General features: G+C 39.9%; 1 protein-coding gene across 6 annotated transcripts in view; it reads right to left on the minus strand.

Moving 5' to 3' along the window:
• Positions 1 to 6,474: 6,474 nt before the first annotated feature.
• phactr1 (phosphatase and actin regulator 1) overlaps positions 6,475 to 19,784 on the minus strand; it is a 352,956-nt gene continuing 339,646 nt past the window's right edge. For all 6 annotated transcript variants that reach the window (XM_008108838.2, XM_008108837.2, XM_008108841.2 and 3 more), the window contains 4 exons: positions 19,334 to 19,395; positions 12,772 to 12,912; positions 9,587 to 9,663; positions 6,475 to 7,467 (listed from right to left, as the gene is read on the minus strand). In XM_008108838.2, the coding sequence (XP_008107045.1) occupies positions 7,452 to 7,467; positions 9,587 to 9,663; positions 12,772 to 12,912; positions 19,334 to 19,395 (296 nt within the window). In that variant the 3' untranslated portion in view covers positions 6,475 to 7,451. The remainder of the gene's footprint in view (positions 7,468 to 9,586; positions 9,664 to 12,771; positions 12,913 to 19,333; positions 19,396 to 19,784) is intronic.

A 19,784-nucleotide genomic window follows, 5' to 3' on the forward strand; every position in this document is an offset into this window, starting at 1 on the left:
TATATGTTTGAATTCTTCTTTGGTGATTTCTCCCCTTTTCCACTTCTTGTGCATGTCACTTTTGAGCTTTAGCTCAGTTAGAAGTTCTTTGGACATCCATTCTGGCTTCTTTGCACTTGTCTTATTTTTCTTCTTTTTCTCCACTGAGGAAGGCACCTGTGGCGTGAAGGTGGCGGTGGCTAGGTCTTAGTTTCATGGCATGTCTTATATTTGGCAATTCCCCCAAACCTCTATTAGGTCTTATTTTCAGGGGATGTCTTATTTTCGGGGAAACATGGTATTATCTGTTTTCATTATCCATGTGCAATCAGGGTATGTATCCTACATGGATGCAGGGACCATACTATAAATTTTTATAATAAACAGAAATGCTTTTTTTTTTTACTCTAAAAGGAATGTTTCTCATCTTTACAGCAAAGGCACAACTGACAAAAGAAACAAGACCAAGACATTTTTTCTTTTAAAATTCTTTGTTTTTTTTAAAGAAACTGCATACATCCGAGACAATTTAAATACCATGCATTTTCAATATGTACAAAACCTTAGGATGTAGAGATTTCAGTTGTAGTGTTTCCTCTAGGTATTTACATTTTCTTTTTGTATTCCATACAGCCATAATCTGTTAAATTACAATACTGGAAGATCACAGGCTTGACTGTCACCACATTCACTCCTATACAAAGACAAAACTATGTACATACACTTGACTTGAAAAGTTAACTGGAAAATGCACTGGTTCCAAGAAAGCTGAAATGCACAAGCAAATAACCCTTGTCTCCTTTCTTTGCCTTTGCCTTCACACAACAACAAAATCAAGCTGGATAAATGAGTGGGATGTGGAAATAATTTGCAACCGTGTTTGCCATTTCCTACTACAATACCTGTGCCCTTTTTAAGCACTGCCTTTTCACAAATATTGTGTGGGGAATATTTAGTTCAAACAACAAAGGAAGCAGAGGTGTGTGCCGTCACCTTCATCTGTATGTAAATAACAATCATTGCGAACAGCAGAACGGTATTTCAAATCAATGCAAAAGTTCACTGTGAGTGCCAGAAACAAGAGGCTTTCTTTGTCAAATAAATGAAAGGCTTCCTACGCAAATCCTGTTGAATGGGACCAAAGCACCTGGAAAGCGGTAATTTTGCTCAGATTTTAGTGAGGGTAAGATTTGCATTCAGGATTTTAAGAGTTTTTGGCCATCTGAGAATTATGTAGGAGGAACAACATGGTATTTAGCTGACTGCTTGTGCTCCAGAAAGAACACACCATATGCAATCCTGAGAAGCAAGCCAATTTTCATATAGAAGCATCTGCATATGCCATAGTTCTACATAGGAAAGGATGCATAATTCCATTCATTTTGTCATTCTTTTCAGAACAGGTGCAGCAGTACTTTGATTGTTTATGATAGAAATATAAAGCATTCAGAACAGATTTGTGCACACACAAGCTATTTGGGATCCGACTGTGCCAAAAAGCAGCAAATCCCATGCTGTTATACAAGGCCGTGTATCCCACTTTTATGTCGACGAGGAAGCTGGTACAAGCTGGCAAAGTAGACCCATAGATATATTTCCAAATGTGCCAGTGGATACAATGACAATATATTATAGCTATCCACCTCTAACCCAGGGTAGTGATATCTTGATGTAGGGCAAAAATGGGCACATTTAACAATTATCATGAGTTTCAGTTATGTGTTGTCGAAGGCTTTAATGGCTGGAATTACTGGCTTGTTGTGAGTTTTCCGGGCTGTATGGTCATGTTCCAGAAGCATTCTCTTCTGATATTTCGCCTGCATCTATGGCAGGCATCCTCAGAGGTTGAGGAATCTAAGGACTCTTCAATCTCTGAGAATGCCTGTCATAGATGTGGGTGAAACGTCAGGAGAGAATGCTTCTGGAACATGGCCATACAGCCCGGAAAACTCACAACAAACCAGTTTCAGTTATGTATGTATGTGGATATTTCTGGATTGAGTAACATGTCTTGAAATGATTTTTTAAAGTTGTGTCATGAAAATGCTTCTCAATAGCATAGATCCCTAGACTTAAAATGAAGAATGCAAAGATGATCTAAAATGTTAACTAGCAGCTTATGTAAAAATTAATCTGTGCTGAAATACAGAAGGGGAATAAACTTCTATTTCCTTGAGCCAATTGCGTCACTGCCCCAATTACAGCAGAATAGCTGGCATACTTACAAAACATTCCTTCCTATAAAATAATCTTTCATGATAATTCATGGAGTTTCACAATAATTCATGGAGCTGTATGCTTTGCATTAACAACAAATAATTTTAAGAGCCAGTAAATATTACTTTATAAACTTTTTAAATAAGGGTTTATGTTTTACTATATCATTTGGCAATCTCCCATGAGTTGCAGATTATGTTTTACTGGCACAGTTTGTAGCTTTTAATTTTTGTTTTAATTGGGAGACACAAAATCATCATGTCAACACTTTGGAGCTACGTTTAACAACATAACAGACTCTTAAATATACCTGGATTATGGCTCTGGCATGCTACCCCATAATTATTGCCAGAGGAGTCATGGTGGCGCAATAGGTTAAACCCTTGTGCTGGCTGAACTGCTGACCTGAAGGTTGGGTTGCTGACCTGAAGGTTGCCAGTTTGAATGTGCGAGATGGGGTGAGCTCCCGTCTGTCAGCTCTAGCTTGCAGGAACATGAGAAAAGCCTACCAGTTATCACATCCGGGCATCCCCTGGGCAACATCTCTGTAGACAGCCAATTCTCTCACACCAGAATCAACTTGCAGTATGTTCTCAAGTCGCTTCTTACACAATATTGTCAAATAGAAGATATTGCAGAATTGTAGAACTGTACATAAAATCTGTTCAGAAGTCCTTTTCCTTCAGATAATTCTGAGCAGATTGATGTTTCCTTTAAGCATAAGTAAGAAAGCCCTACAAGTTACACTCAAACATCAGCTGGCATCTTGTTCAGCTGTTAGAATATTGTGAAATGGACTTACAATGTCCTAACTGATGAGAATTCACATTTACACTTTTGAATCAGTAAACACCAAAAATCAACTTCTGCCACTTGATAGTGGCCCAACTGAAGTGTTTCTGAAGTGCTGGAGATCAGAGTGTTGGGAAATGATATCTAAATGCTCTCCTGGCTGCGGGATGCCTTCAGATAAGTCTTGGTGTCAGGACCCAAAGAGATTTTCAAGGCTGCAGACATCAACCAAAATTCAGTAGCAGGCATGTATCCACAATATTGTGGCTATGCTCCATCTCCCAATCTGATTTTCCAAACTGATCTTAAAATCTAGCCAGCCACACTGCATTCTGCAGCGCTGGTGAGCTGAATACTAAAAAATAACAAATGCACTCCCTTCCACCAAAGAACCAACGTACAGGGAATAGAAGCAGGGACATCGTAGGGCCTTGTCCCAACTCTGCAGGCTTGCTGGAAGAAAAGGGCTGGATACATCATCCATCAGCACATTGCTTAGTACCAGAGAACTCCACCCCTTTGTGCAGCTGGCTGGATTTCAAGGTGGGTTTCAGAGGAATTTACAATCATGGTGATGGTGCCATTCATAGTAAATGTGAATATGAAATAACTACAAGGTCATTAGGTTTTAACTTACAACATGCTGACTAAGAAGGTGCCAGTTGTCATTTTTTGGTGAACGGATCTCCATCCTCTCAGAAATGCTTTGGTGGAGGGCATTTCCATGGTATGAAGGTAGTCTGTGGGCAAGCATCACCAGTAACCATGATGATAGAGTTCTGCAATTATGATCTCAATACGAGATGTTGGCCATCATCTTCAGGGTGTCGGAGAAACATGGTTAAAAGCTGGGAAATCTGAACGAAAGTGGCTACTCTGATTCTTAGGTAAAGGTAAAAGTCCAGTTGTGTCCGACTCGGGCGGTTGGTGCTCATCTTCATTGCTAAGCCAAAGAGCCGGCATTGTCCATAGACACCTCCAAGGTCATGTGGCCGGCATGACTGCATGGAGCGCCGTTATCTTCCTGCGGGAGCGGTACCTATCGATCTACTTACATTTGCATGTTTTTGAACTGCTAGGTTGGTAGAAGCTGGGGCTAACAGTGGGAGCTCACCCTGATCCCCGGATTTGAACCTGGCAACTTTTCGGTCAGGAAGTTCAGATGTTCAGCCGTTTAATCCACTGCTCTACCGGGGGCTTCCCTACTAATTCTTAGGAGTCTGAAATAGTAGAGGCCCCTCTATTCCGGTTCATTATCTGTGTGTGCACACAATGGTCAGAGAAAACAGTAAGTGCTGTAAGATCATCCTCTTTATCAAATCATACAAAAGCCTTCCTTTGCAATAACCAATATCTAACGATGCTGGTTGAGGAAATTCTATGGCCAAAACCTACTCAGTGCCTCCAGTACATAACATCCCACCTGCACACTTAGTTGAATAGCTAACCAGGAGTTTTGTAGCTCAAGTAGTCACAATATGATACAGTTTGCTTTTCCTTGAATGTAACTCGATCTTGAGATTTTTCATGTTGTGAAGAGAATGTACGTTGCCAGCTGTTCTGCTCTAAAAGAAAAGTAATGCTTTGTTGAACAAAAGTTCCAAAGCAAATCAGCACCCATTATCACTATTGTGGGTTGGATCCACATTGAAGTCAAATTACATGTTCTGTTGAACACACAGATCTTAATACTACTGGTTAGTTCAAAGTAGAGTAGAAAACTCTCAATCAAATCTTGAATGGCATCAAGACATATGCTAATCCTGTTCATTTTATAGGTCTACTCTAGTCCAAACAATCCAATTCAGCCATGGTGTACACTATAGGCCTGTTTTCCTTAGTCTAGAGCAGTGGTTCCAAACCTTTGGGCTTCCAGGTGTTTTGGACTTCAACTCCCAGAAATCCCAGCCAGTTTACCAGCTGTCAGGGACTGTGGGAGCTAAAGTCCAAAAAACCTGGAGGTCCAAAGGTTGGGAACCATTGGTCTAGAGCAGGGTTTCTTAAACTTTTCCACTTGTGACCCCTTTCGGTCTGAGAAACTTTTATGTGACCCCAAGTATATTGGTATATAAAACAAGTATAAAAATAAAACATTTACTAATAACAAATCAGCATTTGCAAGGCTTTCTTTTTATGATTTTTCATTTTATAAAGTACGGCTGAAGCATCTTCTGCAGAGTCCACTATAAACACTGCACAACAGATTTATGTAAATGTCTAAAATAGCGATTAGATGATGTTCAAAAACCTTTGATAATTTTTCAAGACCACAATGTTGAGGTACGGGGACTGTATTTGGGTTCGAGACCCACAGTTTAAGAAACTCTTTGTAGCTTCAGTCCAGACTGGGCTCAGTAGATGTGTGTAGCGGACAGGCAACAAGCTGTTATCACTGGTGTTTCCCCCCCCCCCCCTTAAATTCCCCTTCTACACTTTTTGAAAATAAAAAAGCAGATGGGGAAGATTTAAATCTTCACTTGTGTGCGCTGAGTCCAATTTAGAACAGGGCTGCATGCGCCTACTATAGAGCAAGAAGCAGACTCAAACCTGCACATTGAATGTGTTTTATCTACTGGCCTGAATCCTATTAGTAGTGTCTACTAGAGCACACGTATACAAATGAGTAAAATTTACAGAAGTGTTGGCACACAGTTTAACAATTGATTCAATGGGTCTCCTCCTCTGATAAATAGGATTCAGACTAATGACCCTTAATCATCCCGAAGATACAACCCATTGAAATTGGGAAAAAACAATCAAATCAGGTGTGTTTTATTTAAGAATGGCTGTAATCTAAGCATGACTAATTTGGGTCGAAAGGCCCCTGGTGGAGTGATGGGTTGAACCCTTGTGCCGGCAGGACTGCTTCGAATTTGGGGACCAGGGTGAGCTCCCATCTCCAGCTTCCCATGTTGGGACATGAGAGAAACCTCTCACAGGATGGTAAAACATCCGGTTGTCCCCAGGGCAACGTCCTTGCAGACAGCCAATTCTCTCACACCAGAAGTGACTTGCAGTTTCTCAAGTCGCTCCTGACATGGTAAGAAAATCGGGCCAAGTATTATTAAGCTTCTCTCAGCATCGGAAAAGACACAACCTTGAGTCATGATCATCATAACCACTTGGGATAAAACAGATAAGGGCTCAGCTGCTGAAAGAGGATGAGGTTTGTGGCCACGAGGCATACTCAGATATGCTTCCTATGACTCCAGTAACTATACCGATGCTGGTGGGATTAGTCAAAGTGCTTTGAAGGATTGGATCCGTAATGCTTTCTAATGTGCTAGGATCAGTTAGTTAAGAGAGGAATCAGTATCTTGGGGAGGAGGGGGAGGCAAACAAACTGAAAGACAATCCCACCTCTAGTTTTTTTTACCAAATGCTTTGGTTCTCAGCATTATGCTGAACCACTCACAAAAGCATATTTTGTTATTTACAACAGGTAGTGTTCTACTTAACAGAAGTCCCTGCTTTTTTTTTTAAAAAAAAGGTCATGCATACAAAGTAAAATTGACCCTACCATTATCTTGACCTTATGCCTCTGCCTTGAACCTTCCAGCAACTTCCTCCAGCCTAATGCTTTCCAGATATGTTGGACTACAACTCCAGAATTGGCTAGTGTTTTATGAGAGTTGTAGTCCAGCGCTGCTGGAGGAACTTGGAGGAACCACAGAAGGTTGGTGTGCCATCTCTGTAGAGCTGCCACACCACCCAGAGAAAAACGACAGCTTCAACCCAAACCAAGTCAAAGGCAGCCCATCCAGTTCTCATGGCAAAGGTAAAGTGTTACCAAGAATCCCTGTAGCAGCTGGAATATTTTCAAAAATGGCTTTCTGCAGTGAAGGAGTCCACTGAGTGAGATGGATGATGAAGAACCCTTCTTGTGTTTTCCTCGCAAAACCAAAAGGCAACAGCCAGCCAAGGATCCTCCAGGTATGATTCTTGAAAACTGTCAAAAACAGGTAGTTTCCTCAGAGTGGGTCTCTGTACCCGTTCTCATCTTTCTAAGGTGCTCTCAGACAGAAAGAAGTGCTGACCCAGAAGGATAACAGGCCTTGTTTGAGCTTTTGTCCAACGTGTTCATGCCCAAGATGACACCAAGGGCTTCAGCTTTCTTTGGAGTCTGGTGGAAAAAATGCCTGAAGTGAGTTCGCAGGTCACTGGAGAAAAGACGGTATGATGAATAGCAGGTCTTGGGTGCATATGAAGGAATCCACACAGCACTGTTTTAAATATAAGTGCCATCTTTTGGCATGATTCTTGCCTTGGGTGGTTGGAGTTGCTGAATGTTGTGCCAACAGGTTTTATGACATAGTTCTACCCAGTAGAGGAAAACCTTGTTTTAAACGTTATTTTAAAAAGGCAGTTCAGAAGATTTACATTGTACACAATGGAGAGATGAGCAGTACCAGCACTTGTGGTTCTTTTCAGTTGCGTCTTGAAGATGGTGGAACACGCAGTTTTTATGGCCTATGAAACCTATAATGAAAAGAGGTGAGAACATTGGGAGTGGGGGGAATACAATTAATATCAACACAAATATTCTTTTAACACAGAAAGACAGATTTTGCAAAATCTGCTAGTGCAGTTGGTTCTCAGCAATGTTATTGCATGACTGTGGACAAGGAATGTGATAGATTTGTTGGCTCCAGGTCAGGAGATGGCAAACAGTTGAAATACTCAAAATCAGAATGAGGCCAACGAAGTCTGAATCTACATTGAGGGCTGTTTCCAAGCGCCACTGTGCAAACCCAGTTTGACCCCTTTATTGCCACACATACAGTACTTGCTTTAATCCAAACTGAAATCGGTTTGGAAAGCCATATGGAATCTCCATCTTGTAGGCACATTGGTAGAAGAGAGTATTTTTGTGTATGCCTATGTTCACTGTGTCAGCTTATGTTCAGTTTTAGGATAGCTGACTGCAACTGCTGCTGAGGTGTTGTTAATTCGTGCCATGCATTCACATATTTGCATAATCATATAGCATTTGTTTTCCTGTTGTTTTGAATTGACTGCCTAGTATGCCTACCTGCACTTGCATTGGATTGGGTTCCCATACTTGGATGGATGGTATTACCTGTAGTAACTTATGGATGTGGATGGTATTCCCTGTAGTAACCTATGGATGTGGATGGTATTCCCTGTAATAACCTATGGATGTGAGAGCTGGACCATGAAGAAGGCTGAATGAAAGAAGATAGACACTTTTGAACTGTGGTGTTGGAGGAAAATCCTGAGAGTGCCTTGGACCGCAAGAAGATCAAACCAGTCCATCCTCCAGGAAATAATGCCTGACTGCTCACTGGAGGGAACGATATTAAAGGCAAAAATAAAGTACTTTGGCCACATCATGGGAAGACAGGAAAGCTTAGAGAAGAGAATGATGCTGGGGAAAATGTAAGGAAAAAAGAAGAGGGGTTGACCAAGGGCAAAAGAGTTCTTTCTTCCGCCCTGGACATTACACAGATATATAACCCCTACTTGCCTAGTTTCCAACAGACCTCATAATTTCTGAGCATGCCTGCCACAGACGTGGGTGAAACGTCAGGAGAGAATGCTTCTGGAACATGGCCATACAGCCCGGAAAACTCACAGCAACCCAATCATCTTTCTTCTCTTGTATGATTTCTAACATCTTGCCTGATGAAGAGACCGGTGAAACTTTGATAGCTTGCATTATATATGTTATGCTTTGGAGCTGCTTTGTGGATTTTGTTACATTATGGAAGAGAAAAGAGAGAGAAAAGAGAAAGACCAAGGAATAGGTAATCATTTCCCATTAAGCAGAGTGGGAAAGAGTTCTTGGGATGGCAGTATTGCATCCAAAGTCATTGCAACCATCCGAGGTGACCTCAATGCAAATAATGGCCAATTATTAGAAAAAACAGATGAAGATAAATCTACTGTGTGCTTTTGTGAGCTACACTGCAAAAGGTCAGCAAAACTTCATTCTCCAACTACATTTTCTTTGACACAGGATTTGTTTCACTCACACAAGAACTAATTTATCTGCCATGCAAGAAAAGCAATGATACAGAGATTATGCTGGGGAAAATTCATTACTCATAAGAGATCATTACCTTCCTAATGATTTTATGATGAGGACTTAGTGAGAGTTTGCTGGAAAGGATGACTGTCTTCCAAGTACATTCTGTATCTTTTTCGGCACCAATAAAGAGACCATTAGAAGGGTTGATAAAGGAGCTGCCTGATCGATTAGCTTCATTAACACTTCACTTTCAAAGGAATTTGAAACTTGAACATACTGGAAGCTGATAATTGAAGGCTCCCATAGAACAGCAGTTCTCAACCTGTGGGTCCCCAGGAGTTTTAGTAGCCTGTTTACCAGCCATTAGGATTTCTGGGAGTTGGAGGCCAAAACAGCTGGGGACCTACAGGTTGAGAACCACTGCCGTAATTTTTTTAATGATTAGGGTTGCATGTAATTCCAACTATAGCAGACCCATTAACTCAATGGGATGTACGAAATGATTTGCTTCCTTTTCAACAATTGGTTCAATGAGTTCACTCTAGTTGGGATTAAGGACTGGATTTAGGCTCATAGTGGAACTTTGAAAAAAAGGTTTCTTCTCACCTTGTTAAATGCCTGCTTAATTCATGAACTTCCATTTCAGTGCTTTTAAATTCGTTGAGCTCTTTGCGAATTGCGGCCTGCAAATGGCAACAAAAACAAGTGTGATTTAGACAGCTGTGAAGAATTGTAATGGCATTCACTTTCCAAATTGTCACTAGAAAGACCCTAATGATGCCGGCAGCGAAAAAGTGGAAATGGTCAGCAATTCATGCAAAGTAATAATGCCTTCCAGAAAGAGCTTAGAAATGTTACATTTTTGGACTGCAATTCCAAGGGGCAGGTTGGATATGGGGAACTGTAGTCTAAATTAGTAATGTTTCCAAGATATCTTTCTAGATTAATAGTTTTCTAGAGGAACCATACAACAAACCTTCTGACATATATCCATAGGTAAAGGTAAAGGTTTTCCCCTGACATTAAGTCTAGTCTGACTCTGTGGGTTGATGCTTATCTCCATTTCTTAGCTGAAGAGCGGCATTGTCCATAGACATCTCCGAGGTTATGTGATTGGGATGACTGCATGGAGTGCCGTTACCTTCCTGCTGGAGCAGAACCTATTGATCTACTCACATTTGCATGTTTTTGAACTGCTAGGTTGGTAGAAGCTGGGGCTAACAGCAGGAGCTCACCCCACTCCCTGGATTCAAACCGCCGATCTTTCAGCCAGCAAGTTCAGCAGCTCAGCTGTTTACCTGCTGCACCACCAGGGGCTCCCATACATCCATACTTTGGTCAAATTTGTTAAATTTATCATGCACCCAAAACCTTTACATCAGAGATAAGCATCGATGGCAGGTAGTAGGGCAATTTTTGCTACCCAGTGTGGGATACACTGCCACCATTTTCATGTTTTTGTCATTTCCAGACTATTTCCAAGATGATTCCTTGGCCTTTAGGGATGGCTTTCTGTTCCCAAACAGCATTTGAACTCAAAACAGTGCCCCCAGAGTAATTTTCCACCACAAAATTACATTTTGAGACCAAATTTTAAAATTTGAACATAGAAGTGTAAGGGAGTCCAAGGATAACATGAGATACTCTCCTACTTCCCAAAAAACCCACATGTAGTCTGTGAGCTGCACGCATTTGACCTGTTTTATGTGTTTTAGCTACTGCTATTTTGTGCCTTCAAATCATTTTAGGCACAAAATAGCAGTAGCTAAAACATATAGAGATTTGCTCAGAAGAGTTTATCCACTGCCTTCCTCTTAAAAAGAGAGACAGCAACTTGCCCAAGATCATCCAGTGTGTTGCCATGACGGAGCAAGGCTTTGTACTCTGATCTCTACAACTCTGTTACACATATGTAACCTACATGTGCATAATAAGGAGCAAATCCCACAATTCGATAGGAGTTCTCCAAGTATGCAAGTCTAGGGACCTTATCACGTTGGGCTATGCTCCATTTTTATCAGTATTCATCCAGGTTTTTTTAAAGGACTGGATTTATACTGACCCCATCACACCAGATTTTTATGTTTTGAAAATACTGCGCTTTGACGCATCACACCACTGGCTCCTCCCAATCTGTTTAAATGCCTCCCTAATGTTTAATGTTTTAATGTTTGTGTATATTCATACACATATTTATAATTATTTTATGTCTCAGCATGGAATGTTTGCTGTATATGTTATGCTCCGCCCTGAGTCCCCTTTGAGGTGAGAAGGACGGAATATAAATGTTTTAAATAATAAATAAATAAACAAATAGATATTTATTTTCTAATATTGTGCAGTGAGCTAGCCTTGAAGTCTTGAACTACTGTCCTCATGAGATTTTAGCTGACGGAATGCATACTGATTTTACGGTCACATGTAAAAAAAGTGCCTCAGAAACTGTATTACATTAAAAACACGATTAGAATCCCATGTGCAATTATTCAATTTCCGTGATGTTTTGCAGATGGATTCCAACAGATTACTGACAGAATGGCACAAACATCATGTGACAGAACCCGTTTGGAATCACGTTCAATGAGTCTCTGAAAAGGAGTATATACCAATGGGATAAGGTTGTTGAATGGCTCTCTTTGAATTAAAAGGAGAAATTATACTTTAAAAAGTTGTTTGCAATAAGCCATGTGACAATGAAAATGGTAGCCTTGTAGCCGTCATATTCATTGGGGGGACAAGTTTCATCTCAATTGGCAAGCAAATGACAAATACCAAGTTAAATTAAATGGCTCCTTTTGTGAACACTGTCAGCTTGACCTTTTCCCAAGATGTGATAAAAGACGTTCACAAATAGGAGCAGGCACACCACTAACTGCAAGAAGACAATGGGGCAAGGAAGGTGAACCATCCGGAACACTGCACATAACCTCTTCTGTAACAAACAAATACTGAATGATTTGTCACATCCCATCATGGCATTATCTCATGTACTGCTTATTTTAGGATGTTATGGTTGAGAAACAAGGGCAAGTAAAAGGAGAGGTCTACTACTAAATCATGCATGGTGAGAAGGAACTTTATATGCAATTTCTTTTCTCTTTTCATTAGACTGGAACTTGGAGTCAAGCAATGAAGCTGAATGAAGATTCAGAAGAAGTGCTTCTTCACACAGCATATAGCACATATACTCATGTATAAATTTTGTTTTTTTTTATCATGTCAGAAGTGACTTGAGAACATACTGCAAGTCGCTTCTGGTGTGAAATAATTGGCCATCTACAGAGACGCTGCCCAGGAGACGCTGGAAGGCTTCTCTCATGTCCACACAAGTTAGAGCTGACAGACGGGAGCTCATCCCGTCTCGTGGATTTGAATTGGCAACCTTAGCAACCCAAGCTTCAGGTCAGCAGTCCAGCCGGCACAAGGGTTTAACCCATTGCACACCGTAATGTATACGCTGATCTCATGTATAATTTGAGGGCAGGTTTGGAAGCTCAAATTATGGATTTTGATATGACCAGTGAATATATCAAAGGTCATTCCACAGATTTGGGAAAAGCACTAATGCCACCTCAGAGCGTCAGCCACTCCTGATCACTGCCATTTTCTTGCCCAGGATTCCCAAAAGTCTTTCACTACTCTACTCAAAGAAAGAAATGGTTATACAGGTACATACATTTGTCCTTAAAAAATACCCACAAAGGAATATAACAATTCACACACAGAGTCCGCTCTATTTTAGAGCAGTGTTCAACCTGAGGACCACTTCCCTCGAAGCTCCTCCTCCTTACTTTGTCAGCAGCTGTGAGCCGTGTCCATGGTTTATCGGCCCGCCTGTCATAATCCTGAGCATCTGCCACTTCCACGTAATCGCTAAAGCGGATGAGAATTTTCCTCTCACGCAACTCTTCCACTGTAGGCCTTTGACTTAACTGTAGGAACAAAGAGGAAAAGTTACTCCAAAATGTCAAATGTCTATATTTGTTATGATAGAACTAATTAGGAAATGACATTTCTAACCCAGGAACAAAAATCATGTTATATAGTGTAACGTGTAAACATGGTTACAACCATCCATCAAATAGATGCTGGATTCCTTAGACTACTTTTAAGTTGTTAAATGTATCTCAACAATTATTTGAATCTCATTTGTTCACCTGGGGCCTATTGACAAAATAATTATGTTATGATAACTGTCATAACAACATCCTAAAAATCCTGGAGTCTGGAAAATGGAAAATCTTGAACTATTTCAGTGTCTTTATTATCTACTTCACACCATTCTTAGTAGGTAAAAGTAAAAATTTCCCCTGATGTTAAGACTAGTCGTGTCTGACTCTAGAGGTTGGTGCTCATCTCCATTTCGAAGCTGAAGAGCCAGAGTTGTCCGTAGACACCTCCAAGGTCATGTGGCCAGCATGACTACCTTCCCGCTGGAGCGGTATCTATTGATCTACTACATTTTGCACATTTCCGAACTACTAGGTTGGCAGAAGCTGGGGCTAACAGTGGGAGCTCATCCCACTCCCTGCATTTGAACCGCCAACCTTTCGATCAGCAAGTTCAGCAGCTCAGTGGTTTAATCCGCTGCGCCAATGGGGGCTCCCATTATTCTTAATAAATAAAGCTTAAATCTTTTTAACTTCTCAATTTTGTTTTTTCCAGTCCAATTTGAATGCTCATTTTACTCAGAATTCTCATTCAAGGTGAAAGAAGACCTCAGGCATATAAACTCTTAATTTTATGTTATATTTCATCAGATTATTTAGACACACTGTCAGTGACCTAGTGACCAGAGAGCACTTGTCATGGAATCATCTTTGTTGTTCTAAAATTGTAATGTATAATTCCTGCTAAAGCAATGTTGTCAAAAAAGTGGGTCAACTACATTGAGAAAAGCTCATACCAAGTTGATGCAGTATGACTCAAGCTCATGTATATCACAGTTGACTATGTATGTTTGTCAAAGAACATAATATGACTGCAGTGGATTTCCTTCTTTTGAATGCACACCAATGTTTAAGGATGTCAGAAAAATTACAAATGTTCATTCAACAGTAGTAGCCTGCTGAGATTTATCAAGAAACATGTACGTCAGTTTATATTATATGATTCGTTGCAAGTTGAGTGTTGGATAAAGGCTAACTTTTGCTCTATTTGTTGGAGGATGCTCTTCATAGAACTCCAAAAGGCAATGCTGTGACACTGGACTTGGGTCCCTTTACCACATATCAGTTAGGATCAGCTTGTAAATAAGCAAGTATAGCAATTGAGTACAAGAATTGCCAAGTGAATTTGGTTTTTTTTTTTTTTTTAACATTTCAAGATCCGGTACTTTGAAAACAATTAAACAAACATTCAAACATTTGTAGCATTTAAAAATAAAATACAGACTGTTTATCCTTTATCCAAAATTCTTGGAATCAGAAATGCTTTGGATTTTGTAAAATGTGCATATAACGAAATATCTTGTAGATGGGACCCAAGTCTAAATGCAAAATTCATTTCTGTTGGACCACAATTTCCTGGCCAATAATCATGATAGGATATAGTACAACCCCCATATTTGCAGGGTATATGTTACAGGACTCTGCATGGATACAAAAAACTGTAAAGCGAAACCTACTGTAGTGAACTACTTCTAGCCCAGGCACACCAGTTGCACTAGAGGGCTATGGACCCATTTATACTGCCATATAATCCAGTTTGAACAGCATTATAATGGTCAATGAAGACTCATATAAAACCACATTGACTTGAATTATATGAGTCTACACTCAAGCCTCGGGAGAAATTCAGAAAAGCTTTGAAAACCTGGTTTTTTCAAGCCACTCCGACTGAGATGAGCAGTTGATTGAGTCCCTACCTGTCCCTACATTCTAGTCTTCTACACCTTATCACGGACGTTTGCGATTAGTTCTCCTAATACACATTGCACAATTACTGTATAATTTTATTCTTCTCCTCCAAGACTGAGGACTGAAGTGCCATGATATCGCCTCTGTTCACTGGCCATGCTTTTATTCTGTGAAGCTGTGTTGTAGAGTTTGATATATTAATTTGTTGTGATTGTTATGTATTTTGTATTGTTGTATTTTATTGTATGTTGTTGGGCTTGGTCCCCATGTGAGCTGCCCCGAGTCCCCTCGGAGAGATGGGGCAGGATAAAAAAATAAAGTTGTTGTTGTTATTGTTGTTGTTGTTATTATTATTATTATTATTATTATTTCATATCACAAAATCACAAGTCGAACACTTCCCAAGTGTCTAGGACTGTGTGATGTATTTTCGGATGATGCGTGCAGATCCCAGCAGGGTGGCCTTTTGCAGTTGGCAGATCATAATTTTGTCAATGTCTGTTGTTTCCAAATGCTGGCTGAGATCTTTTGGCACGGCACCCAGTATACCCATCACCACCGGGACCACCTGCACTGGTTTCTGCCAGAGTCTTTGAAGTTCAATCTTGAGGTCCTGATAGCGGCTGAGTTTTTCCTGTTGTTTTTCGTCAATGCGACTGTCACCTGGGATGGCAACGTCAATGATCCAAACCTTTTTCTTTTCTACAGCTGTGATGTCTGGTGTGTTGTGTTCCAGAACTTGTCAGTCTGGATTCGAAAGTCCCACAGTATCTTTGCGTGTTGTTGTTGTTGTTGTTGTTGTTATTATTATTATTATTAAATAATGAATCTTTACTTGATTGCATTTCCTATAACAAGCTGCTGCGGAATATGAGTTCTCAGTTGTGATAAAAAGGCATGCTGAGTAGGCTCAGAACTACTGTACTCTATATGTTTATATGGAGGTGGAAGAAACTAACAATCTCTCCAACTGCGCACATAGAAATGTGCCCTCTGCTGTGGCTTTATACATGTACTATAGTGATCCACTGTATGCAGTGCTAGCTCTGTTCGAAGAGCAGACTTCACTGTATAACCAAGAATATATTTTGTCTTTGCTGCTGCCACCACAGTACCTCAATGTAATTATCATTTTCTGTGCAAACCTAAACTAAGTAAGCAACAAATTCCCTAACGCCTTACATTAAATATCAAAGATGGAACAAAAGAGAATTCAAAGGTAAAATTTCTCCTCCATTCTTTGCATTGTTAACAGATCTCCCTCTACATCCATATTATAAATAAAGGATGAAGTATCTGTGTTATCACTGAGTTCAAAGCTTTTGACTATTTGTCAGAGATTTCTGGATACTATTTAAATGTAGAATGGAATTCAGAAACATTATGTTCTATTTATATCTTTGACGACAAGTGATCAAAGTAGAAAAGCTTGTACGTTGTATACAGACTTAGAAAGCAGCAATATAAAAGAAACTAGTTTTCACTGTTGCCAGCAAATTCTGTTTCATAGAATGAAACAGAAGCGATATTCTGATATACTCGTAGATATTCTGATATACTCGTAGAATAGCTAGGAATGCTGAACAGCGTTTTATTCTTCAGAGCTGTGATTGCCTGAAGGGTATACTATATGTCCTATTTATAAAGCAGAATTTGCTGGTGGTGATTCCTCCTTGGACCAATTGTCCCAGAATCTTTTGTAGCAGAAATGTATCTGTGCACACTGTTTGGCTGATTTGAAGTCGAGGTCATCAAGGTGAGATGATTCGAAGTTGAGGTCATCAAGCCTCAAGAAAGCAAGAATCTCCATCATACATATAAAAAACTCCAAATATTCAATCAGTGAAGTCACTGAAAATCTACTGGTCAGTGACAAAAAGAAAGGACCAGAATGGATCCATTGAATCATTTGTTGATTTGTGAGTCTACAGAGACAAATCCAACTGAGATAACAGCTCCACTCTAATTGGAACTAACTAGAAAATTCAGACTCTTATATCATGGCTGTGCAAATGTTGATAAGACTGAATCTTTTGAAAAACAAGTAAGGAACATGCGTTTAGGGAGACAATATTGGGTTTCTCTCCAGTGCTGGGCTGCTCTTCTTAGCCTGGTCGCAGGTTGTCTTGCTGTCACTGTCCATCAACAGAGGAGAGTGCTTAAGACTGAATTGTTTTTATACCTATAGTGGGTATCCTCTTTCAGTCTCCGTCCTAAATTCAATCTCAGAGAAGTTCTTGAGGGTCATATTCCAGTGTGGGGTGAGGCAGAAGGGTGTCATTAAAATATTAGTATATTAATTAATGAGAGATCACTTCTGGATCCTGATTGAGAACTATACTATATCTGGACTCTGTTCGTCTATGTCAGCCCAATTTACCACTATAGGCTACATAATCCAATCCACACAACTGTGTTGAACTTCAATTGGCTTTTGTAACTTATTGTGAACATTTATTTAGATTTTACGTCACTATATAATTCTTGTCTGATTTTGACTATATTGGTTCAATTTATCGATGTTATGTTCAATTCACTGATATTAGGTTTAATTTGATGTTAGGTTTTTAACACTGTTTTCATATGTGGGATTTTATGCCAATCTCTATCTGTTTTATGAAGGCATTGAATGCATGCCATTGTTTGTTGGAATCCGTCCCTTTGGAGAGATAGGGCGAAATAGAAATAAAATTATTATTATTATTATTATTATTATTATTATTATTATTATTATTATTATTATTTTAAGTACAGAGTCTTGCTGTCAGTAACCACGCCTTACCCTGTTTCCCCAAAAATAAGACACCACCATTACCTAATTGATCTACTCACATTTACATGTTTTCGAACTACTAGGTTGGCAGAAGCTGGGGCTAACAGCAGGAGCTCACCCCGTTCCCTGGATTCACACCGCCAACCTTTCGGTCAGCAAGTTCAGCAGCTCAGCAGTTAATCCGCTGCGCCACCAGGGGCTCCAATGTTAGATGTGGATTAATTGATTGTTTTATATTGTTATTGGAACTGGCATTGAATGTTTTCCATCTTTTGTTGTAATCCGCCCTGATTCCCTTTGGGGGGAGAGGGAGGAATACAAATAAAGTTTTATTATTACTACTATTATAAATGTTTCATTTATTCAACATGCAAATTATCTGAAGTTTTTCAAAACACTGTGCATCCCTGAATGTGCATTGAAGTGCATGAATGGCTGGCTGAAGAAGATGTAGCAAGGAGTATGTTGGTCCAGTTGGAGATATAGGAATGGTTGGTTTCCTAATACCATCTATGCCAGGTTCATGCCTATTAATCGCTAACCCAGTATGTTGCCTAATCAAACATGAAAAAGGCTGCCCAGAATTGTTAGACACATTTTTTTTTACATTTTCCTTGCTTTCTCCCAATGGCTGAGTTCTGACCTTTATAATTGAAAATTCTCCTTTATTAAATGTTAACATCAGAGATTATTCTGGATCTGCTGGCCTACTAATACTGAATAACCACTGAGACCAACATTACCAGGAGAAGAGGATTAATGTCTCATTTGTATCCAAGAATTCTGGCCCACTGGAATAGTACATTTAAAAAAAAGAATAAAGCAGCAGAAGAAACTAGAATGCCTAATTTAGGAACATTTTCTCCTAGCTCTTGTTATCTGATTGGAAACATGTCAGTAAAACAAAAGAATTATTTAAAATGCTTCGTAAAATTACCTTCAGATTATGTGTATGAAGTGTATATGAAACATAAATGATAGTAGTGTTCAGACTTGGGTCCCACCACTGAGATATCTCATTATGCAAGTATACACAAATGCAAAATAAAAAATAAACATTTTTTTTTTAAATCTCAAAATCCAAAAACACTACTGGTCCCATGCATTTCAAGTAAGAGATGCTCAACTCATATTAAAACACATCTCTTCTGGCCATTTCTGTGCATGAATCTATAAAACATGAATTGGAAAATGTTACCTTGGGAATATCCCAAGTTTGAGACCTACCCTATTTGATACTAGCCATAGCCAACAACAACAACAACAGCAACTTTCTTCTTATATCCCGTCCCATCTCCCCGACGGGACTTGGGGCATCTTACATGGGGACCAAACCCAGTGGAACAAAAATTAAAATACATTACCATAAAATATATTTACATTACAAAGCATCACCACTTAAAACATGTAAAACATAAAACATAAACTCAACAACAACTGATACCAGTAGCCGAGACCAGTAGGTATGGTCAGGCCAGGGCTTATGCAATACACTCCAGGGACGTGGCTGGTGATTAAGTGCAAAGGCTAGACATTAAGTAGGGCTAGAAAAGCCAAGTTAAAATGTTAAACCAATTAGTGAAAGGCACATTGAAACAACCACGTTTTCAGATCTTTCCGGATGGTGGCCAGGGTGGGTGCTAATCTACTCTCTCTAGGGAGGGAGTTCCAGAGCTAGGGGGTTGCCAAGCAAATATATTAGAAAATGCTATGTCTTCTCACCTTGCGTGTTAATCTTCTCTTTATTTCCCGTTTTTCTTCCTGCTCCTCTTGCTCATTCCGGGCTAGAAAAGAGTGACAGAATTCTAGACTGGTTGGACAAATAGAATACACATCTTTCAGCAAGTGTTTGAATTTGGGCTTCTTGAAAGCCTTAAGTCTTCCCTCTGGGGATCCCCGAGAACGGTGAAGGCTTGTTGCCTCTTTGCCAACACATTTGTGTGTGTGTGTGTGCACACCTCACAAAATGTCCAAACCCTTTTTGCTTTGGCAAAGTGTCAGTGTGAATGTGATCATGTAACATGACTCAGTTTACACCAGCAATTAGGCAAGGAGCCAGAGCTTTTTCAGCCATTACCACGATGCTTCAGGGTCTATCAGCTTCAGGAAAGGGAAGGACTGATACCATCGCTAGCCTTAACTGAGAAAATATCATCTAGGCAGGCAGCTCTGG

Source organism: Anolis carolinensis, chromosome 4 (assembly GCF_035594765.1).
Source record: "Anolis carolinensis isolate JA03-04 chromosome 4, rAnoCar3.1.pri, whole genome shotgun sequence".
Lineage (NCBI taxonomy): Eukaryota > Metazoa > Chordata > Lepidosauria > Squamata > Dactyloidae > Anolis > Anolis carolinensis.